Source organism: Tamandua tetradactyla, chromosome X, assembly GCF_023851605.1.
Source record: "Tamandua tetradactyla isolate mTamTet1 chromosome X, mTamTet1.pri, whole genome shotgun sequence".
Lineage (NCBI taxonomy): Eukaryota > Metazoa > Chordata > Mammalia > Pilosa > Myrmecophagidae > Tamandua > Tamandua tetradactyla.
The window spans coordinates 78,001,371-78,026,551 of record NC_135353.1 but is presented as its reverse complement, the minus strand read 5'-3'; the positions used below and the strand labels follow the sequence as shown (position 1 = coordinate 78,026,551).

Genomic DNA, 25,181 nt, shown 5'->3' with positions numbered 1-25,181 from the left:
TCTAAACAAAGAACCAAGCAATAAATCATACTAAATGGTTTCTTCCTTCATTGATGCCAGCATCATTCTCCCTCACAAAAAACTTAAAACCGTGGAGCCACCTTTGACTCTCTTCTCCCATAACTAATAGTTTGCTAAGTCCCATTGACTCTTCCTTAATACTCTCTGTTGTAACCATCTTTTCCTTTCTTTTCTTACTGTCAACATCATAGCTCATTAACTATTTCCCAGGCCATTTTGATGATCTACTGATGGTCTCCCTTCTACTCATCTCTCCTTCAAGAATCATATTGACTACTCCCAATATGTTTTGAGAGGCTCTATGATATAGTGGTTGAGAGTCTGAGCTCTATAGCTGAAATGCCCAAATTCAAATACCCAGTCTTTCACATTTAATGTGGCTTTGTACAAGTCTCTTATTTCTGTGCCTCATTTTCCTCAACTTTAGAATGACAATAATGATAATAACTGTCATCTAGAATTGTTTTGAGAGTCAAATGTTTTATATATATAGCTTTAGAAAAATGCTTGGCAAAAAGTACTAAATAAATGTTCATTTCTGTCGTCATTATTATTATTACTGTTATTGTTAAAGTACACTTTTGGCCATGTTATTCTTGTTAGAGCTGGTTTTAAAAAAAGATGAAATTCATGCTTTCTGAGTTTATAAGCCAAAGATTGAAATAAAAGATCAGAAAGAATAAAAATGTAAAAGAAGACTAGTGGTCTGGTAATGAAGCCTGACTAAAGACTCATATGAGCCTAAGATTTAAATTTCTTGTAGATCTAGGACTAAAGACCACTCTGATGAGCTCGATTCTTGCAAGTCCTACAAATCCTACCCACAAGGTCAGGTACCTGGGGACTAGCAGTTGGAAAAACTAGACCTATGGCTTTTTCCAAATACCGGGGAGACTGTACAACTATTTTTTAAAGATACAAAATAATAGAAAACATGCTTCTGTGCTAATAATGGCCAGTTACCAGTGGAAGGGAAGGGAGAATGAAGTGCTGTGGGATTTAAAGACCATAGTAGGAACAGGGATGAGGATGGAAATATACATATAGAAACGTGAAGGTTCCCATGCAAGCATGCACAAAGGAGATCCCATTCATGGAGGTACAGATTTTAATATGATTAACTTCCAAATTTGTATCCTTTGCATGGACCCTCCAGATGCTTTGACACAAATTCTATTCCAATATCCAATATACTTTGGATATTCCTTACCTGTAAATCTTTTCTTACACCATTCTTTCTTCCTATACCTTTCTTTTGACCAGTTCTATAAATGTGTATGTTCATATATATTCACATATGTGTGTGCATATTTATACTCACTTAAGAAGCCTTCATTAAGCATGATAGTCATAAGAGGTTAAAATTTTATCTTCTTCCAGTGAACATCTCCAACACAATTTGTTTACCTATCTAAAATCATGTTCTGGTTTTATCACGAGCTGTAGTTTTCAAGTGTCTGTGTTAGGAGTTTCAGGCTAGATTGTAAGCTTTTTGTGAGTATCTGGTTGTCTTATACTTGTCATGTGAACACTGAAGAAGCAGTAGATCTATTCATAATATAATAACCTGACCATATAATATATAACTGGTAATATATAATACATAAAATATAATATATAAGTGGTGGTTTAAGAACTTTTGTTTATATTGTCAAATTATTTTCATGTTATATATAGATATCTGAGTGCCTACTCTGAGCCTGGCATTTGTATTCAAGATAGTACATTATCCATGCAAAAAACAAATAGAGTTAGTATTTTTTGTTAATTTATTTTCATTGTTTGTATATGTATGTATATGTGTTCACGTGTGTCTACCCCACCTACTCACCCTCTTCCAAGAATTCATTGATGAATCAAAATTAGTTAAGTGATTGGGAGCTTTAGGAAATTAAAGCTGAAGAAAAAAGTTACTGTAGGAACTATTGCAAAGGGATTATACAATGTGCACCAATACTATGAAACAAAAGTAATTAAAACCGAGTTGAATTACTTTTTACAAACCAATATTCAATTCTTGAATAATGTATTTGAAAGTTAAGTTCACGTGATTTAAACATAACCTGATTATTTTATATCAAAATTCTATCAAGTAGATGAAAATCTTTTGAGTGTATATAAATATTTAATATATTTTTTATGAATAGAAATCATAGGTTTAAAAATTATTAAATGCTCAATTAGCATTAGTCTTCTAATTTCAAACAGCTTAGTAATGAGTAATTTCTTAGGAAATGTGTTTCCACTCATATTTTCTGTCATCGTGTGCATCTTTTGTCGCCCTACTATTGCTTAATTTCTATTTATAAATTTTCCCAGTTCACTTCAGGGACAGATCTTGGCAGTTTGAATGCTATTGATGCTATAAGGATTACTTAATTTATTTGTTTAAAACTGAACAGCTAACTACTTTTTAAACATTGATTAAAATGTTTCACTTGAATGTCTAAAACAAGCAAAAATAATAGTTAAAAAACCCAGAGAGAATTCATTTTATGCAGAAATTTTACAGTATTGTCTATGAAATAATCCCCACTGAATAGATATAATAGCAGGTTTTAAATGTGGTTTCTTATAGGGCATTCCTTGTCTTACAGATGAGCTCAGTGAAAATGTTGCAGCCTCGTCTCAAGAGCATTCTTTTCAAGCTCACATTTGAAGAACACGTAAACAACATCAAACCAAGCATCATAGCAGTGACTCTTGCCTGTGAAGAACTGAAGAAAAGTGAAAGCTTTAACAGACTTTTAGAATTAGTTCTTTTGGTTGGAAACTACATGAACTCAGGCTCAAGAAATGCACAGTCTTTAGGGTTTAAGATCAACTTCCTTTGTAAGGTAAGATGCATTTTATAATGCTAATTTACAACAGTGATCTTCTTATCTATGACAGGGCTCACTCTGAATAACAATAGTAGTTAAGCCACTGAATTGTACAATTTACAAGGTTGAATTTTATGATGTGCAAATTATATCTCAGTTAAAACAAACAAATTTTTAAAATTCAAAAATCTTACTGTAATAAAATTCAAAGGACTATGCAAATTATTTTGTAGTATAGTAAGTACTGAACTCTTGCTGCTAATCTTCCTGAAGTTTGTAGGCCAAAAAAAAAAGTGCTTTTATAAAATATATGCAATCTTGGGCATGCAATGGTGGCTCAGTGGCAGAATTCTTGCCTTCTATGATGGAGGCCCCGGGTTCAATTCCCAGAGCTTGCCTATACAAAAAAAAAAAAAAAAAATAGACGCAATCTTGTATTTCAGTTCCCTCATACTTATTTTACATTTCTCTAAATTTTGAATAGCTAAATTCAATGATGTAAGTAGCCAGAAATAGCTTTTTTTTTTAAAAAAAATAGCTTTGCTTATTGTATTGTGAAGGTATTGCTCTTTATTGTTGAATATTGTTGCATCATTTAGCTTATACTAGATATCTAGTGCATTAACTAAATGTTTAAAAAACACTAGGTGAATATCATCATATTGTTTTGAGTAGGCCATTCCATAGTATTATTTTGTGGCTTAAATATTTGTGAAAAGTGAAGAAAGAAACAGAGGAGCCCACAAGTGATCATATATATCCATTTCTAGACTAGAGATAACTACCTTATTCAAAGAAAGGATCTTGTTACAGAAAGAAAAACTCAACAGACTCTGAGATGAGGGCCTGTAAGAAAGCTAGAAACAAAAATAAATCTGTAAACAAGCAATCTATCTTTGGCATCTCACCATTCTTTCATATCTGAAGACATTTTAAAATTGTGGTTAGTTCTTTTTAAAAAAAATATTTTTATTAAGCAATCTTCAGACACATATAGTCCAACCATAGAATATCACCACGTGTTTTGTGTATTTAGCACCATGATCATTTTTTACTTCAAAAAGAGAAATAAAAAGAAGAAAGAAAAAACTCGTACATTCCATACCCCTTACCTCTCCATCCTTCCCTCTCATTGACCACTAGTATTTCCATCTACCCAATTTAAATTACCCCTTTCCCATCCTATTGTTTATTTATGTTTTGTCCATATTTTTTACTCATCTGTCCATAACCTGGATAAAAGGAGCATCAGACACAAAGTTTTCAGTTTACATCTGCTTTAATTTTGATAGATATAAAGAAAAGAGGGAAGATCATCTGTCATGTCTGATTTAGCCAAGAAAGCAATTTTATTCCTTCTTCTTGTGATATCCAGGTACATGTGAAATGACTTGATAATTCCTGAGAGAGTAAAATAGATAATCTTGTAATAAATTAAAATAAATCATAATCATATTTGTAGGATAAAATAAATTTTTAATACTTTTTGATGTATTGCATGCCACATAAAATACCCAATACATATAACTCACTTCTTATCAAGATGCTACTTGTAGAACTGTGTTCCAGTAGCCATGTTTCTTGAAGATGATTGTATAGTGATATAGCTTTCACAATGTGACTGTGTGATTGTGAAAATCTTGTGTCTGATGTTCCTTTTATCTACCTTGTCAACAGACGAGTAGAACATAAGGAATAAAAATAAATAGGGGGAACAAATGTTAAAAAAAAAAAGATGCTACTTGTTTAGAATGCATGTTAGTTGCACAGTGAGTGAATCTTGATCAGTTCTTGGTTGATGATTATTAAAATATTAAAAATCCAAAGACAGTGTCTTTAGAAACTTGTATACTTATTTCACTTTCGATTCATATAAAGCAAACTAACCTAATTTGAACAAATATTTATCAGTATTTTAAGTATCTTAATTTCACACTATTCAAATTAATTACACAAACTGATTTCTTTGAATCAAGAATCAGTAAGTAATTTATACACAGAAACAAAAGCATGCATTAATTTCACGGAAAGGTTTTACAGTCATCTTATATTTAGGAGAGAGCCTTCTTCTTCTCATCTGCCTGTCAAATAAAGTTCCTCCATATAATGCTAATCTGATATATATCACTAGAGCTATGCTCAGAAGATTTAGCACAAAGATTTTCACCCACTTCAAATAAAATAAAAAATAATCTTCTGAGGAATACTACCGTGTAGTAATAGGTGTTCTAGAAGAAAAAGAAGTGAAGGTTTTAAAATCTTTTTCCTCACCTTTCAGAAGAATTTTTACCTTTTGGGAAATAGTTCTAGGGAACCACTTGTCATTAGGAAAGAGAATTATCATAAACATGCATGTTATTCCCCTAATGTCTAGGATTGAAAGGATGTTCCTGAGATACAAAGGACTTGGAGTAGATGTAAGTGTATAAAATGACAGAAATTTACCAAAGTACATAGAAGTAATTCACTCAAATCTGTAAGCTGTTCAAAACTGAATTTACTGTTGACATAGATTAGCCAAAGTTGCTAATAAGTTCCAGTTATATTTTCAAAGATTATTTTGTTGGTTTTCTTAGCGATTTAGAAAAAAAATAAGAGGAACTTATCTTGTAGAGTACTGATTATGGTTTGAAAAGATGGCATTTATCCACCTAAGTTATTCTAATGATAATTTTCTTTCTCAGTCAATTTAAGACCGTAATCTACTGTTTTTCACAGAAAGCTATACAGTATAGTATATTAAAATATTCACTTAGTTAATAAAGAGCCATGGTATACACAGTTTAACTTGTCAAACTATCTTAAGTGAGTTGATATAAAAAAAATTAAGATGATCACAATTGGCTGCTATTGTATTTGGGAAGAAAAGGAAGACGGATGGGTTAACCAAAATGTCAAATAATGCTAAAGGTATCATTACTACCCTCACCACAAAACAGTTTGTTAATTTGCAGCAGTAAATTATCACTTTGTGAGTCACCAGACCAAAACCAGTGTGCTGAACTATAATAAAAATCATTCCAATGAAGGTGATTTTCCAGTTAGGTTGGCCCTGCTTGCTTGTTGTTTATTAAAATTCTAACCAATAGCAATAGCACTGCTATACTTCGGGGCCATTTGTCATTTTTGTTTCAATATGTAATCACATATTATCTGCATAACAGCAAAACATTTAAAAACACTGAGCACTTCCTATATACTAAGCTTTATGGGTATATAAAATAAGGGTCTTTTTGTAAGCCACAGAAAGTCACTCAGCCTTACTTAGGCCAAAAAAGGAATTCATCAGAAGGATATGAGGTAGCTCAGCTAGAAACAGGAAAAGCTGAGCAATTTGACCTTGAAAAGGAGAGCAACTGTGGCAGCCTTGAAAATTCAGGTAGTCAGAACTAATGGGAAGTTTTTCAGGATTTTGCCTTTCGGATGAGTCCCCTCCAATTATTTTCTTACTCCTTTCACTGAGTAGTTAAAATTCTAATTAGTATGAAAGAATGGGTGGCCTAATGTGGATTATAAGAACACCCTTGTTCAAGGGAGGGCAAAGAACCTCGATTGACATCAATATCAAAACAACATGCAATGAAGGATTGGTCATGCCCTAAACAATGCTTTTATTAAAAATAGGGATACCAAAGATTGGGGGTAAGTAAAGGGATATTAGACAAACAAAAACAAAGACAAACCAAGTTGTCAGTATACCATAGGGATGCAAAAGATACATAAGACAGAGGACTCAAGAAGCTTGTGGTACAGTTGGATAGCTAGGAAATATCCATATAGAGTATTAAATAACACTGCAAGATATGTTGTCAATGAATGCCAACATTAATAGCCATTGAGATTATCCAAATTTCAGAGGATGGAGAAATCTTTCTTGATTGAGGTGGAAAGAGTGCTGGTAAATTGGAAGAGAAAGACCTTGAAATGTAGGCTGGGTTGGCATATATGAATGGAAGAAGCCATAACCTTATAAGACAGGAGAATACTGTGGGCTCAGAACCTCCGTTTGGCTCCCACTTTGCATTTACTATCTACATTTTCATGGTTAAATCACTTACTCTCTCTGAACCTTAGTTTTCTCATCTGTAAATGATAACATATACTGACCCTTGTTTATTTCCCTAGGTTTGTTTTCAGGGTCAAATAAAAGAAGAGCTATAATGGTAAATAAATGGTACTAGTTATTTATAATGACTACATACAGCTAGGAATAACCATGATATGTTTCAGGGTGAATTAGAAAACCACACTGGCTGGAATATTGGGTGCATGTTGGAAACTAGTGATAACATTAGAATGGTGAGTTGTGAGACGATCTTGAGTTAGTTGTATATTAGTTTGGATATCTTTCTTCAATGACTTTGTTTTTTGAAAATCATTCTCAGCCTATTTCATAACTTACTAATGCACCCATTTAAAAAAGAATAATATCTCCTGCTGTGGTACTATTACTTCCTAGTCATTCTGTTTGGAAAGCAAGGCACAACATGTTATGATCCAGAAGGATAGTGTACTTTGTTGAGATGAAACTATGTTATAAAAAGCACTGAAAGAAAATCTTCAGGTTCACTGCAGAGAAATTTTAGATATCTTACTTTTAGTTATTGTGATTAAAATGAAAATGTAATTGTGTTACTTTTGCTAACATTCATAATTCATATATGGTTTATATAATATATGATGGCCTCATGTTATCCTAGAGGCCATACATGGTGTTAATGACAGAATATCACAGTCATTACCCTGTATATACAAAAGAAAACATCCATCTCCCCCACAGAATTCATAAGAAAGGAAGTAAAATAGGTTCCACTATTTACATTGCTGCTTCACTGTAAGGTAGATGATGTACTTACCAGAGAATCTTATTTGTATAGCAAAATTACAGTAAAATGTGGAAATATATGATACAGGAGAACATATACAAATATCTATGAAGGAAGTCATATGTCAGTTCAGAAATTTTACGTATCTATCATTGCTAACTGAAATGTGGATTGTACTCTTGTAAACTTAGAATCTTAGCATAAGACAGTATCTACTTTATCCTGTTTTATCTATAGATGAGAAAACCAGTGCTTGGAGAAGTGAAATACTTTGGTCAGGTTTATAAAGCTGTATAGAGTGAACAGTAGTCTCTGTTTGCCAGGGACTGAGTGATTTTCCTGGATAGCTTTCTCACTGCTAAAATTGGGATAGTGCCAGGCAAAATATGACTGTTGGTTAATCTCACTATGGAACTAGAAGTAAGGCCCTGGCCTCCTAATTACTCTCTCTCTCTCTCTGTCTCTTTAAAATATTTTTATTGAGACATCTTCACACATATATAATCCGCCCAAAGTATACAATCAGTGGCTCACAATATAATCACATAGTGGCGTATTCATCACCATGATCATCTTTAGAACATTTGTATCACTCCAGAAAAAGCAATAAAAAGAAAAATGAAAAAAACTCATGCATCTCATACCTCTTACCCCTCCCTCTCATTGATCACTAGTATTTCAATCTACCCAATATTTTTACCCCTTATCCTCACCCATTATATATTTATATTTTATCTGTTTTTTTACTCATCTGTCCATACCCTGGATCAAGGAAGCACAGCCAAAAAGTTTTCATAATCCTATGGTCACATTGTAAAAGCTGTATAGTTATACAGTCATCTTCAATAATTACAGCTATTGGAATACAGTTCAACAGTTTCAGGTACTTCTTTCCAGCTGCTCCAATATACCACAAACTAAAAAGGGATATCTATATAATGCATAAGAATAATCTCCGGGATAAACTCTTGACTGTTTAAAATCTCTCAGTCACTGAGATTTTATTTTGTCTTTTTTTTCTTCCCCCTTTTGGTCAAGAAGGCTTTCTCAATCCCCTGATGCCAGGTTCTGGTTCACTGTTGGAGTCCTGCCCCATGATGCCAAGGAGATTTACCCCATGGAAGTCATGTATAGGGGGGGAAGGCAGTGAGTTCACCTGTCGAGTTGGCTTATAGTCTCTCTTTTTAATGTGTTTCTGATGTAGCTTGCTTTTTCCTTTTTTTAAATGCCTTTACAAAAAAAATCTTCTTCACTAGTTTTTGCCCATCAGCTCACCTATTTTTACCCTTCAGGTCCTCTTTTCTGGCTCCCACAGCACTTTGTGAGAACAATTTTTATAGGACTGTTCACATTTTAATTATTTTATTTCTCTTTCTCTTTCTCTTTCACAAGACTCGCAGTTCCTTGAAGTCTGGGTGTATATCTTCTACATTATATCCCCAGTGTCTATTATATATGAAGCCCTCAATTAACTGCTACTGAATGAAAGCCAGGCTATTTGATTAAATAAAAGATTTGTTGTGAATATTCAGCATAGGTGTTGTGTTTCTGAAAGTGAGAAAATTTTGTTCCTCACCATTATAAAGCATATATTTTTACCAATAGTACTATGCAATATACAATTGTAAGACTTCCGTAATTTAAGACATAAAAATGTATTGTTTGCTATAATTATAAACTAGGGATTTACCTTTAAATATGAGTTCTTAGTTGGATTAATATGAGTATTAATTTAAGATGAAAGCTATTTTAGAAAAGAACCGTTATAGGATGTACTGAATGACACATCGACATAGATCAACACATTTGGTTTGCTATGTTATTACAATTTACAGAGTGCTTTCCTTGTGATTTAGGGAGTTTAAATATTACGAACCCCATTTTGCAATTAAGAACTAAGGCCCACAGATGACATTTTTCCAAGATGAAAAAGCTAATAAATATCTGAATTGGGATGCCAATCTAGGTTTTCTGCTTCCCAAACCTATTTTATTCTTAATGCAACCCTCTGTCTCTCATTGCATTGTAATAGAATTTTTTTTTTCTTGGGCACATGGTCGGGAATCGAATCCAGGTCTCCCGCATGCAGGGCAAGCATTCTACCACTGAACCACCCGTGTACCTGATTCTATCATTTTTAATTTAAATTGAGTTGGAAGTACTTCTAGGCCTATTAATAGAAGATTTCTCTTCCCCTAATAGATTTTTTCCCCAAACAGATTTTAATTTATCCAGGCCTCAGAAACCATGCATTTGTAATAAAATAGCACCTATTCTGAATAATTATAGAGATATTGCAGGCTTTCATATAGGATCTCAGAGCATATCGATTTTGCTTGAGTAAATTTGACTGCTGTTCTCAGTATTTTACAAATGAGAATCCACTATCCAGAGAGATAGCTTACACAGGTTCACTCAATGACAGAGACAGAGTTAAAATCCAGCCTTTCCTGGAACTCAGATTATTTCTGTGAGCCATGCTATTTTTAGAATTTGCATTAACTTTCTAGCTTCATCAAAATATCCTTTATTTTATCTGACAGTGTTTAGCATTATTTGAATTTGTTTGTGGGGTATATGATTGATAATTTGCTGAAAAGAAAATGACCTTGCACGATATAATTTGACTTTATAAGAGAAGATTAGATCAATCCACTCTGGAGTGGGCTGCAATGTTAGGAGTTTTTTCTAAACTTTTCTTTTTCTCCCTATGTCTGTTTTTAACTTTCTTTCCTGTTAGACTATTTGCAGCACATAATTTTCGGCTTCTGGTCTTTCCAAGACTCTGGCTGCTAATCAGTGATAAAATATCCAAGGCTGTGGGAAAATGCAGAGGAGCTTATTCATGTTACTTGCATTTAAAAATGCCGTGGTTTAATATAGAACACACGTTACTCTTTGTTCATAATTCATGATCAATGGATGCAAACATTTCAGTTTAAGAATCTGTCTATGCGTCACTATATTGCATTGAAGCAAGAACATTCACCATTTCTGACCTCTGAAATAGCTAAGTACTATAAGATGGCAGAAGGACAGAATATCATTCTTAATTTTAAAGGGTTTCCTTTGTTCAGCTTATTTGATAGTTGATCTTTAAGTTCATTGTGTTTTATTGTACTGTACTTAATGGGCTCTCGTCACTGAGACCCACTGAATAGTTTCTTGAGCTTAAAGGTGAATATTTCACCATTGTACTATGCCAGTGTTGATATTTTAAATTCACTTTTTATAATTATTTCAGGGGCTTTTGTTTTCTACAGCTCTTCATGTAAATCAATACATCAAAATTTGTAGCTTTTAAATAATGTACACTAATATTACTTAAGTCAGTAACTTCAAATGTGTTTAAATTTATAGAACACTAAATTAATATTTTTAAAAATAATAACTCTTAATAAGATCTTTTAATACCTATGTGCTACACATTATGTATACTAAAGCACACACCATTAATCAGTGCCTATGGATTTGTGCAAGTAGGCAAATAGTAATAGTAAAAGATTGCTTCAGTCATCTTGTTTCTCTAGTAATCAGGAAACTTGGCCATCAGTTTAGATATCCAATCCAGAGTCTTCACATTAAATAATCTTCATCCCATTTAAAATTGTAACAAAAAACTGGCCACATCTGGATTTATCTTTAAAACTATAGCCTTCTAAGTCACTGCTCCCTGATTTTGTAATCCCATCAATATAATACCATGTGTTTTAAAGATTATTTATTAGTTAGAAAATTCTCTCTTATCCTACATCTTAGATGTAGGGTTCCTAGACTTAACTATTTGTATTACTATGGTGGTCTGTATATATGGATTAAGCAGAAAGAAAACTTGATGAAGGTATTGTGTGCTTGTCTTTACAGGTGCTTTCTTCTAAAATGGTGATCTCAATTTTCCCAATGTTCACACATTTTCTAGATTTATGATAATGTGGAGATGCATTGGATTTTTCTCATTCTCTGTAGCGTACATTCAGAGATTGAAACTGGAGAGGTAGCCAACTATTACACAGCAGGGTAAAGCAATATGATCTAGCTGGGCACAGGATTTATAGTTTGGAAATATGCTTCTCCAAGTTGGTATAGTTAGGAAATAATATGTGTATCTGAATATCTTTTGGGGAAACTTGAGCTCTGGTTAAAAGAAAAAACTCACACCTTTATTCTCCTACTTGCCTCTAGAAATACAGAGATTCCAGGAGCCTATTTAAAGATTTGTCTCTAAGTTAAAATATTCTTTGATTTACATTCATTGGTGCAAAATTAATCCACAAATACATTAATTGTAACCTTTTGTTTTCTCAGAATTTGATTATATCTATTTAGATAGTATCACAATTACACTATAGTTTAGGTTATTTGAAAACTTTGAATACCCCTCCATTTTCAGTTATCGAATTCTCTAGAGAGCAGTGGTTTATAGATGCAATTTGTCAAATGCAGACTTGATCAGTAGTCCTTGTAAGTACAGACCTCTTTCGAGATTTGTCCTGCTGCCCAGCAAGTTTTTGTCATATTATATATGTTAAGATGTTCTGACCCCTAAAGACATACACGCACAGAATTTATATAGCCCTTAACTGTGATTTTTAACATTGTAAAGACTATACTGTTGTATCTGATTTTGAATTGTATGTTGCAGTTTTATCTGCACCCCAGATGTCTAGGTAACTTGGTGTTGGGAATGAATATATACATATATAGTACACACTTGAATTATATGCTAGCTATGCCTAGTTACTATATTCATTTATATAGCCACATCACTTTTTTAATATGGAAGAAATTCCAAGTTTTGAAAGCTGTGCATTCGGGGAATACCAAAGAAAAAGAATTAAGAGTCAGACCATTAAAAAAGGACATGTGGGTGTGTAAAAAGGAGGGGGATAGGAAGAAAGAGATAGTGAATCAAGTGATTTTCAGAATTGGATAGTCAGAGAGAAATAGAATTGACTTTAAGATTTCTTCTTATGCATAAATTGACAGCCTTGTAAAGGACATTTAAAAATACAAAGTAAGAGTTCTTAAACTATGTTTTCTGTCTTCTACCAATAATAATTATTAAAATGTCAACTATAACCATGGGCTACAGTTAGTAGTATAGCTATAAAGCTGTGCTTTCATCAATTGTAACAAATGACCAACCAGTACAAGGTGTTAATAATAGGGTAGTGTATGGAAATCCTTTATCTTATGCATGATTGTTCTGTAAACCGACAACTTCTCAAATAAAGACAAAGTCAACTATGTAATTGTACAAAAAACTATAGTGAGCTGTGGTAATTTATTTTCAGTAGTTGATGATTTGTTTAATACAGATTAATTTCACAGAAACAAAAAAAATGGATACATCTGTATTTTCTTACTTTTTCCCCATACACTGATATTTTTAAAAATACAACATAGTCAAATTAATATTGTGACATAACTATACTTGCTGAAATTGTTGTGACTAAAAATAGCAGATACAGTTAACTGTTCTGTTGGGTAGTATGGCTGGGAGAAATTAATAATTCTCTACTTTCAGAAACAAAGTACCTCTTCTTTTGGTTCTTAATGAGTCCTCCATATATCAGGGGCAGCAATAAACAGTTTCTGCACTAGAGCAGACCAAAAAATGATGACTTATGGGACAGGCTATAGGTCTTTCTTGGATTGCAACAAAGACTGTTTCCATAAAGTATTTAAATGAACCCAGCTGGCTTGGTATTCTGTGAGTTGCTATAGTCATTCACTGGATTTAATCTTATGACTGATTTTATAATTCTCACAGTGGGGAAGAGTTGACAATATGGATAGCATTTAGTGAATATAGTTATTAAGTTTGAAAACAAATACTTTTTCATTCCATACAAGCTCTGCTTGAAGGGAATTTAGATGCTGTAAGAAAATATTGTTCCAAAAAACATGGCTACTGTGATGTAATCTGTCATCCTACAAACTGATTTTCCTGTCAAACGCACCCATCCTATTGACAGCATTGCACAACTTTGAGAAGGAAGCCTAATGGTCATGAAAGGGCTTTTGAAAGTTGCAGTTATTACTGGAAAAAAAAAAACACATCAAAACTGAACCTCTAGTTATATCTGTGATGGTTTCAGGAAATGTAAGGACTATTTATATACATACACACACACATATATATATACTTTTTTAGTGAGTAATTAGGCAACAAGTTGGGCACTTTATTGAGCCCTTACTCTTTGTGGCACTCTGTGCTAGATGCTTTGTAGGAATATAGAGAAATAAAACTTGCATCTCCAGGCCTTTAGGATCTTATGATCCAATTGCAAGATACAAAACTAAAGAGAGTGAGAAGAAGATAGAGGGGAGGGGGGCGGGGAGAGAAGGGAACAACTTTTAAATAATAGCAGAAACAAAAAAACAAATTGCTGCTCATAAATACTAAGTATGAAATAATAAAGTCCTTTGGTAGATGATACCCTATCCTTTAATGTTGCTCTACTTCTTTGGAAAGGAAAAGAACAGTGTCAGCCCCATTTACAGCAGGTATTTTGTTTTCTTTCCCAGCCGAGCTATTAGACTTTGCTTTTCCTGACTCCTGTTGTGGGAACAACCCAAAAGCCTTGCCCTCTTTATTTCTTTTCTGTTTTTCTATTCTTTTTTTTAATCCAGATTCTCAGAATAATCTCTTCACTTTTATGCTATTTTAGGGTGTCTTTAAAATTGTTTTTCACAAAGTTACTACTAGAAAATTTTATTATTTTCTAAATTGTGGATAAAACTTATCAGTTCCTGTTCAATTATAGTAATATAATTTTGCTACTACTCTATGACTGTATATGTCTCCACCCTTCCTGATTCACTAATTGGGGGAAAATCAAGTAATATTTTCCTTTAGCAAGACAAGAGGATGTTATGGGATATTCCAGGTAAATAAGAATGAAGTATTGAACGCTCAGTTTGAGGAATCACTTAATGATCCAACCAATCTAGTATGAATAAATATAAGCTATTCAAAGGCTAATAGGTTTTAGAGAAAGGAGCTGATCTCAATTTTAAATTTCAAGCAAATAGTAGGTACTTATAACAATATTTTTCTTGAAAATCTGAACCAAGGGAAGTGGAAAAGTATAAATTGTATTTAAAGATCTTGAGAGAGATGCAGATGTATATTTCTAAGAATTTTTCATCAATTACAGCCTGGCCCTTTCAGATCTCTTTATCTTCCCAATTTCAGCTTTCATAGGAGGGTAAGAGGATGGGAGAAAGGCCAGGGTGCGCACTGACTTCTTAAAGCAAATCCTTAGAATTTCCATTTCTTTGTTTGTTGTATTATTATTTCAGAAGTAAAACATGGTCTTGTTCAAAAGGAGTTGGAACTTAAACTAACAATAGTTGTATTTTTCTTTTTAGTAGCTCTATTAATTTATAATTTGCATGTGATAAAATTTACTCATTTTAGTTGTACAGTTTGATGAATTTTGATATTTGTATTTGTCTGTGTAACTTCCACTGCAATCAAGATCATCAACCTACAGCTTTCTCCACTGCACATAAATACTGATTTGCTTTCTATTACTATAATTTTGTCTTTTATTCTAGAATTTAATATAAATGGAGTCATATTTTAATACAGTCTTTTCTGTTTGCCTTCTTTCACTTAGCACAATATAGCAAGGATCAGAGTTTCATTCATTTTATATTGCTGAGTAATATTCCATTGTGTGTATGTACTGTATTCTGTTTATCCATTTACTACCTGATGGATTTTTGGATTTCCACTTTGGGGCTATTATAAGCAATGCTGCTATTGACATTCATGTGCAAAACAAAAGTTTTCAGGTATCTTGGGTAAATACCTAGGAGTGTGAGTGTTGGGTCATATGAAAAGTATATGTTCAATTTTATAGGATATTATTTTCCAAAGTGGCAATACCATCTTGCATTCACACTAGTGATGTATGACAATTCCAGAATTCCAGTCCAGTTGTTTAACTTCCTTTCCAACAATTGGTATATCCACTCTTTTTTTTTTTGGCATGGGCAGGCACTGGGAATGGAATCTGGGCATCTGGCATGACAGAGAGAATTCTGCCTGCTGAGCCACTGTTGCCCTGCCCCACACTCATTTTAATCTATAGCCATTCCAATGGGTGTGTAGTGGATATAATGTTTTATCTTTTAAAAGCTAATTTTGGTCATATATCAATTGAGTTAAAATTTTTTTTTGTAATTTTATTTTAAATTTGGGGGAAGATATGTGTAACAATACATGTAACAAAGTTTTAGCATGTGAATGCGAGAGTTTGTGTTTGTATTCTTTTTTCCTTAAAAAAAGAGAAAATTAAGAACCAAACAAACCAAGGGTAGAATGCAAGAAGAAGCATAGGATTGGAAATACAAATGGAAAATAAACATATGAAAATATGGTCAGTGTAGTAATTTGAATTAAATAAAATCAATTAAATTACAATGAGATGCTATTTTACACCCACCAAATTGGCAAAAATTTGAAATTCTGACAATACCAAATGTGGTTAAGAATATGAAACAAAGACATCTGACAGTAGAAGTGTAACTTCATGTATCCATTTTGAAAACAATTTGGCATTATATAGAAAAATTGAAGATATACACATAAATTCCACTCCTATTGTATTCTAAATAATCTCCTACATAAGGACTTCAGAAACATGTACAAGAATGTTCACAGCAGCATTATCTGTTCCTGCTGAAACTTTTCAAAAAAATTGAAGGAAAAGGTACTCTATCTAACTCATTTTATGAAGCTAATATCATTCTAATACCGAAACCAGGTAAAGATGCTATAAGAAAGGAAAACTACAGGCCAATCTCCCTAATAAACATAGATGCAAAAATTCTCAACAAAGCATTAGCAAATCAAATCCAACAACACATTAAAACAATTATGCACCATGACCAAGTAGGGTTGATACCTGGAATGCAAGGATGGTTCAACTCAAGAAAATCAATTAATGTAGTACAGCACATTAACAAATCAAAAGAGAAAAATCACATGATCATCTCGATTGATGCTGAGAAAGCATGCGACAAAATTCAGCATCGTTTTCTAATAAAAACACTCCAAAACATAGGAATCAAAGGTAACTACCTCAATATGGTAAAGGGAATATATGAAAAACTCATAGCCAGTATCATACTCAATGGACAGAGACTGAAAGCTTTCCTCCAAAGATCAGGAATGAGTCAAGCATGCCCACTGTCACCACTACTATTCAAGATTGTCCTAGAAGCTCTAGCTAGAGCAGTCAGGAAAAAGAAATAAAAGGCATCTAAATTGGAAAGGAAGCAGTAAAACTTCCATTATTTGCAGATGACATGATACCATACCTGGAAGATCCTGAGAAACCTACAGCAAAGTTACTTGAGCTAATAAATTCAGCAAGGTGACAGGATATAAAATTAATATGCAAACATCAGTAATGTTTCTATACACAAGAAATGAGCTAGCTGAGGAGTCAATGAAAAAATTCCATTCAGAATAACAACTAAAAGAATCAGGTACTTAGGAATGAGCTTAACTTGGGACATAAAGGACTTCTACAAAATAATACATAGCATTGCTAAAAGAAATCAAAAGAGATCTAAATAGGTGGAAAGGCATTCCCTGCTCATGGACAGGAAGGGTAAATGTAGTTAAGATGTCAGTTATCCCCGAATTGATCTATAGATTCAACACAGTACCAGTCAAAATTCCAACAAACTACTTTGAAAGCTTGGAAAAGCTAATTACCAAATTCATCTGGAAAGCAAAGAGACCCTGAATAGCTAAAAGCTTCCTGAAAAGAAGAACAAAGTGGGAGGATTAACACTCCCTAACTTTAAAACCTATTATAAAGCCACAGTTATCACAATAGCATGGTACTGACTCGATCGAAGCACTGACCAATGGAATTGAATTAAGAGTGCAGAAATAGACCACCAGATCTATGGTCAACTGATTTTTGACAAGACCCCAAAGTCCTCTGAACTGGGACAAAATAGTCTTTTCAATAACGGGATGGAAGAACCGGGTATCAATAGCCAAAAGAATGAAAGAGGACCCATATCTTACACCTACACAAAAATTAACTCAAAGTGGATCAAACACCTAAGTATAAGAAGTAGTACCATAAAGTTTCTAGAAGAAAATGTAGGGAAACATCTTCAAGACCTAGTAATAGGAGTTACCTTCCTAAACTTTACTCCCAAAGTACAAGCAACGAAAGTTTTTATAGGTAAATGGGAACTCCTGAAAATTAAGTACTTCTGCACCTCAAAAGAATTTATCAAAAAAGTGAAGAGGCTGCCAACTCAATGGGAGAAAATATTTGGAAAACACATGTTGGACAAAGATTTGATTTCCTGTATATACGAAAAATCATACAGCTCAACAACAAAAGCACAAATAACCCAATTATAAATTCAGCTAAAGATATGTATAGGCATTTTTCTGAAGAACAAATACAGATGGATCAAAAGCACTGAAGAGATGCTCATTTTAATTGGCTATAAGTGAAATGCAGTTCAAGACTACATTGAGATACCACCTCACACCTATAAGAATGGCTGCTATTAAACAAGCAGGAAGCTATAAATGTTGGAGAGGATGTGGAGAAACTGGACACTTATGCACTGCTGGTGGGAATGTTTAATGGTACAGCCACTATGGAAGTCTGTTTGATGGTTCCTTAGGAACTAAATATTGAGTTGTCCTACAACCCAGCAATAGCGCTACTTGGTGTATACCTAGAAGAGCTGAAAACAATGACTGAAACAGGCATTTACACAACGCTGTTCATAGCAGCATTATTCACAGTCGCCAAAAGATAGAAACTATCCAAGTGCCCATCAACAGAGAAGTAAATCAACAAAATGTGGTATATATATATGATGGACTATTATGCAGCAGCAGTAAGACAAAATGACATCCTGAAGGGTGGACCACGGTGGCTCAGCAGGTAAGAGTGCTTGCCTGCCATGCCCGAGGACCCGGGTTCGATTCCCGGTGCCTGCCCATGTAAAAAAAAAAAAGACATCCTGAAGATGGATGAGCCTTGAAGACATAATGCTGAGTGAATTAAGCCAGACATAAAAGGATAGGTACTGTATGTTCCACTTTTATGACCATACAAAGCTATAATCAGAGGCTTGTAATACAGAATATAATGGAATTAAGAGATACATAGAAGCTAGAGATGGGTGAATGGTTATCTAATGATGTTGAACTCCAATGTAAGGGAATAGATAGAAGTGAAAGTGTTTCCCTAGTGGTTCTATAAGTAATTTTACCATATTGAAGGTGAACAAGATTGAAAGGGATTGTATAGACCAACATCTCCCACTGATTAACAGTAGAAATATGACTTAGTTCTTGCAAGAATTACTTCAAAGATATGATTTGTGTACTTAGAGTATTTAAGTCCAGGGTACAGGGGAAAACTGCTGTTGCATACTATGGGTTATGTTAAAAGGAAAACTTCAGCACTACCACAGCAACAGCAGAGATAATAATGGGGGGAGGGACAAGAGTTAAGAGGAGGTTTAGATTTCCTATTTGGTGAGGGTGTGTTTATTGGTTATCTTTCTCTTGGAAACAATGAAATTATCTAAAATTGAGAGTGTTGATGGATTGTGGACTTTGGGCCCTCTACATGATGCCTGAATGCAGTTGGCTGAAGTATGCACTGACTGAGAAGAAGATTGACAAACAATGATGTATACTCATGAATGAAGGTTGTGCTGCTACAAAATGAACAAAGTTGTGAGGCATGCAACAATGTGAATGAACATGTGGAACATTTGATGAGGCAAAATAAGCCAGAAGCAAAAGAATAACAATGGTATCGTCACCTATAGAAAACACTTACACTAGAACAGGGGCCTAGATTGTAACCTGTTAGAGCAGACACATTAAATCTGGCATGTTGATTATTATTTCTGGATTTTGAGAGGCTGTTTTATATATTCTGATATTTAGAGATACGAACAAAGCCAATGAGGTTGGGGTTACAGTAATTCAGAACATAGGTAAGGAAGAGAGTGTCTATATTTTAGAACCACACATACTCTTTGAGACCAAAGGAAGAAAGGCATATTTGTTTTGGAACTAAAATTTTCTGGAGTGCATAATCTAACTCAACCTGTCTGGATAGCTCATTTGAACAATTGAAACACAGGGATCCCAGAATAAGAAAGTCGTCCTTTAATCCTGTATGGATTATTGTAATGCCTGGATACATCCTAGAGTACATTAAGCAGATAACCCAAAAGTATTGACAAAGTCCTTTGAGGGATGGGAGAAAGAATATGGAATATTGAACATTACCATCAGGGAATCCCCTGATACTGTGTCTTGTCTTTAGGGACGCCCAAATCGGTAAGCCATGCCCTCGATCAGGAGGCTTATCTTGTGAAGGTTATGTAGGTAGTAGAGAAGCTTAGGCTATCTATAGACATGCCTAAGAGTTACTTAGGCATGGAGGACCTCTGTTGTTGTTCAGATGTGGCCTCAGTCTCTCTAAACCCAACTCTACAAGTGAAATCATTTTCCTCCCTCCTACATGGACGTGACATCCAGGGGTGTAAGTCTCCCTGGCGACCTGGGAGATGACTCCCAGGGATGAATCCAGCCCTGGCACCATGGGATCAACAATTCCCTCCTGACCAAATGGGGGAAAAGAAGTGTAACTAATAAAGTATCAGTGGCAGAGAGAGTTCAAATAGAGTCAAGAGGCTACTCTGGAGATCACTCTTCAGTTAGACATTGCTGCTTATGATAACTTGCCAAACCCCAACCAAAACCATTCCAGCCAATCCTAAAGAACACCTAGGGCACTATGTAAGATTCTACAAAGGTTCCACGTACTGGGGTAACTTTTCAGAAACCTACAACCTCCACATGGTCCCTGGACCAAATAAATCCTGAAACCTAGTGGGCCCTGCCTCTCTAGAACATTAGGTAGTTCCATCTCCCTACCCCATACTAGTGACAGACCCTTCACTTCCAATATGAAATATTTAGAATGGCCATAGCCCAAACACCCCTAACAAAAGGGATGGATAGATCAAAGGTGATGGTGGAGTTATAGAGTGAAGACAGGATTTAACAAATGAATATGAATGCTGAATTCTCTTTTGGTTAGTCTCTTTTAGTTTCCAGTATCTTAGAGAAGCTAGAAGTAAAAACTGAAACTGTGGAGTTGTAACCCATGTCAAACTCTGAAATTCTTCTACAAATAATCGTGCTTTGAAATTTATTGCATTTTTGTATATATGTTATTGTTCACAAAAAAAAGGAAAAAAAAGTTGATTGTGATGATAAAAAAATATTTAAGCCTTATAGCCTCCTATATTCTGTAGTAGCTAGAAGGAAAAATCTGAGAGGATCTTATGGTAGCACATGACAGAATCTGAGATCTGTCCTGTAACTACTTGTTGAAGAGTACCTTGAAAACTTAAAAAAAAAAAAAAGCCACCCATTCTCAAACTTCATAAATTTTTGTAAAGTTATTTGCTTATGACAATGGCCGTTCAAACCTTTAAAACCATTTATGAGAAGAAACTATTTAACACCTTACAGAGATGCATGCTTGTAAACTAGTTCTATACCAATTTAAAATAATTCGATTTTTGTTAATAGTATTCTCAGAAGAATTTCTACTTTATAAGCTGATTAATTAAAAGCACTTGAAAATAACAGCAGCTTTTCTTTTTAAAATATAAATATGTTTCATTAATTCTTTGTGGCCTTTAATAAAATGAGTACAAATCGTTGTTGATTTGCTGCTGTTCCTAAATACTTCAGGATAGTGCACATGTAGTACATTCTTATTCAATAAATTGGGCTAGATAGGAAAATGCTGAGAGGTGAAGGGGGGAGGGGTGAAAAGCAGAATTTCTATTCTCTTCAGAAACTAACATTGTGACTGCCCTGCTGGGCTGAAGTTGGCAATTGAGATGATTGCTTATTCCATTTAATGCTGTCGTGGTTTCAAGTTTAAGATCTCCTTTCACAGATTGCTACCTAAAATTAAGCTAACAATTGTCAAACTCTTAAATTACTTGACTTTTATACAATTGATATCATCTCTTCCCTTTTTGTTTCAAATGCTTATATCACCAAAATCAAAAGTGTAAGAAAGGAACAATCAGACCTACATAAAGAATTTAATTACATTTAGCTAAATTAGTGTCAGCCCTGGTCATATACTGCCCAGGAAAGCATTTTGGTGAGAGATTTATAATAAAGCCAGGAAAGCATGTTTTAAACCTGGCAAGTTGTAGCTACAGAGCTGATGTCCTTATGGTAATTGCAATCCTTAAAAATACATTATCTTTCTCAATGTTACTGTGTGGTGGTATTTAATAAAGCAATAATTTGTAAACATCCCTTAGCAGAGAGCACAAAACTTAATTTTGTTTAAATAAAGGAGAATAACATTGGAATTCATGTGCTGTATCAAGACTGGTAAGCAGTAGTAGCTATTTTGATATATGTACTGGAGCATTCATGATTGCTTAAATATCTGTTTCATGCATATACAAATATAATAGGGAAAAAGGGAGACATGATTAGGGAGAATTTTTCTAAAACAAATGCAGTTGAATTATCTGATATTTTAGTTGGTTTTATTTTAATAACTCAGCCAGCTTCCTTCACTGCATTTTAATATCATTTCTTTTCAAGGACAATCCAATATAAATGTGTATTTTTCGTGTTGCTATGTACTAAAACTGTTTACTTGAAAGAATGGGATTAGGTTATTCTATTTTTGTTTTCTGTATTCATGACTTGTTGATAAGTTTGCTGAATTTCTGGTGGGCATTTATAGAAATTCCAGAAAAAGGGGATTAGAAAAGGTTTCTTCCAGATATAGTTTCTAAACACTTTATATGTCTTTAGAATTTTTTTAAAAATTAATATCCTGTGTCTCATCACCTCATTGTCTTATATTCTTGCATGTGAAAATCAGTTTTTTTTCTCATAAATATACTTTCGAAATTAGCACAGGAAAACCTGGTACTCCTCCAGCAGTCACTTGCTTCTTTCTGGATGAGAACCATTCTCCTGCATCTGATTGGGTATTTGCTCATTTACTCATTCTTTTGCTTCTCTGTGTCACTTTGCTAGTGAGGTGGAAGACTGCATTAGACAGAGGCATAAAGTCTACTGATTTGTTCCTGTAAAATGTATAATGCATGAACCCTGCCACATTCTCACTTCTAGCCTTCAGCCCCAAATGGGGATGCTGACAAGGAAACACAATATTGGAATATGCCTATGTCTTGGTCAGGTTCATGTGTCAACTTGGTCAGGTGGTGGTGCCTGTTTATCTGGTCCAGCAAGTGCTGGCCTATCTGTTGCTATGATGACATTTCGTAGAACTAAATAGTGATCACGTCAGCTGTGTCCACAGCTGATTACATTTGGAATCAGTCAAGGGGAGTGTCTTCTGCAATGAGTGATACTTAATATAATCACTGGAAAGCTTTTAAGGAGGATTCAGAAGAGATACTTTCTCTTCCTGCTTCGGCCAGCGAGCTTCTCCTGTGGAGTTAGTCCAGACCCTTCATTGGAGTCCTCAGCTTCACAGCCTGGCATACAGATTTTGGAACTCTATGTTCCCATGGTTACATGAGGCACTTTTATAAATTTTATATTTACAGATATTTCCTGCTGATTCTGTTTCTCTAGAGAACCCTAACTAATACAGCTTGGTACTGGAGTTGTTCTTAAGAAACAGAATCTTAAAAATGGGTTTTTACAAGTGGTTTTAATACTCTGACTGGACTCAAAGGCACTAAGGTCTCTGATTCCCATAATCAGAATGACACTGCCAGTCCATGGGGTGAGTTGGCAAAAGAGATGGTCAGAGTATCACCATTGGATTCTTCTAATGCTTCGCTTGTATGAAGCCAGGCTCTGGGGGATAATGTTTTTGACACCTTTCCGGAGTTTTGTGGAAATAGGAGGTATAAAGATGTTGGCTGGTTGTTGTTAGATACCCTGTATACATTAATGAGCAAAAGGGATGGGCTTCAGGCTTCAAATGAGAAGCTTACATGCCATCTGAGTGATATAAACGTTTCTATGAGTGTTCTGAAGGAAAAGCTTATTTCCTGTAGTGTAGACTTGAAATCTCTGAAAATCAGAATCAAAATCATATTGTTACAGTAGCAACTTTACAACATAAGCTGAAATCTCAATCTTGCACAGTGTCTGCCATTAAAGTGGGCATTGATTGGAAAGGAATGGGATCCTGAAAAATGGGATGGTGACATATGGATTGATAATGCTGTGGTGGAGAGGTTGAAACTCTAGATCATGCTGAGTCTTCTCTAGATCACCCTGACATAGTCTGCCCTGAGGACATAGCCACCCCACCTCCACCCTGTCCTGAGGAGTTGGCCACCTAACCTCCACCTGAAAGGATTAGCCCTGGAGTGATTAATCTTGTTTCACCAGATGAAACTGCAAATGAATGCCCTGAAGCAAATGGCTTGGAAGATACTTCTAATTATTTTCATGACCTACCCCCACCACCCCTCATTTCTTCCAGACCTATAACTAGACTAAAGTCCCAACAGGCCCCAAAAGATATTGTACAAAGTATCACCCATGAAGAGGTACATTGTACTCCTAAAGAACTGTGTGAGTTTCCCAATTTATATAGATAGAAATCAGGGGAATATGTGTGGCAATGGATTTTAAGTGTGTGGGAGAATGGTAGGAGAAATATAAGCTGGATCAGACTGAATTTATTGATCTGGGCCCATTAAGCAGAGATTCTGTATTCAGTGTTATAGCTCAAGGGGTTAGAAAATGGATTAAGTTTTTTTGGATGGTTGGCTGAAATATGGATCAAAAGGTGGCCAACATTACCTGAGGTTGAAATGACAGAACTGCCCTGGTATAATGTAGATGAGGATATCTAGAGGCTTAGAGAGATTGGAATGTTAGAGTGAATTTATCATGCAAAGCCTGCTCTTACACCCCAGGAATATCCAGAGGATGCACCTTTTACCAGAACTGTGAGAAATAAATACGTGAGACTAGTGCCATATCCCTGAAGAGCTCTGTAGTTGTGCTTCTCTGTAGGTCAGATATTACTGTGGAAACAGCTATCACTGAACTGGAATCCTTAAACACAATGGGGAAGACTGGATTCCAAGTTCTTTTTTTTTAAATATAGTTATATAGGGCAATAAATTTCCCTCTCTGCACAGCCTTTGTCATATCCCATAAGCTCTGATATGTTTTACTCTCATTTTCACTCATCTCTAGGTACTTCCACTTTCTCTAGCAATTTCTTCTTTGACCTACTTGTTGTTTAAGTATGCTATTTAATCTCCATAGATTTTTGGAAGTTCTCATGCTTAGGTGGTTATTGTTATCCAGTTTCATTCCATTGTGATCAGAGAAAGCTTTGAATAATTTCAATGGTTTTGAATTCATGAAGACCAGTTTTGTGCCCCAGCATATGATCTGTCCTCGAGAACGTTTCATGAGTACCAAAGAAGAATA

The 25,181-nt window shown here is 34.5% G+C and overlaps 1 protein-coding gene across 5 annotated transcripts in view; it reads left to right on the top strand.

The window, feature by feature from the left end:
• DIAPH2 (diaphanous related formin 2) overlaps positions 1-25,181 on the top strand; it is a 997,375-nt gene that overhangs the window by 508,395 nt on the left and 463,799 nt on the right. For all 5 annotated transcript variants that reach the window (XM_077145442.1, XM_077145441.1, XM_077145438.1 and 2 more), the window contains one exon: positions 2,619-2,858. In XM_077145442.1, coding sequence (XP_077001557.1) covers positions 2,619-2,858 — 240 coding nt within the window. The remainder of the gene's footprint in view (positions 1-2,618; positions 2,859-25,181) is intronic.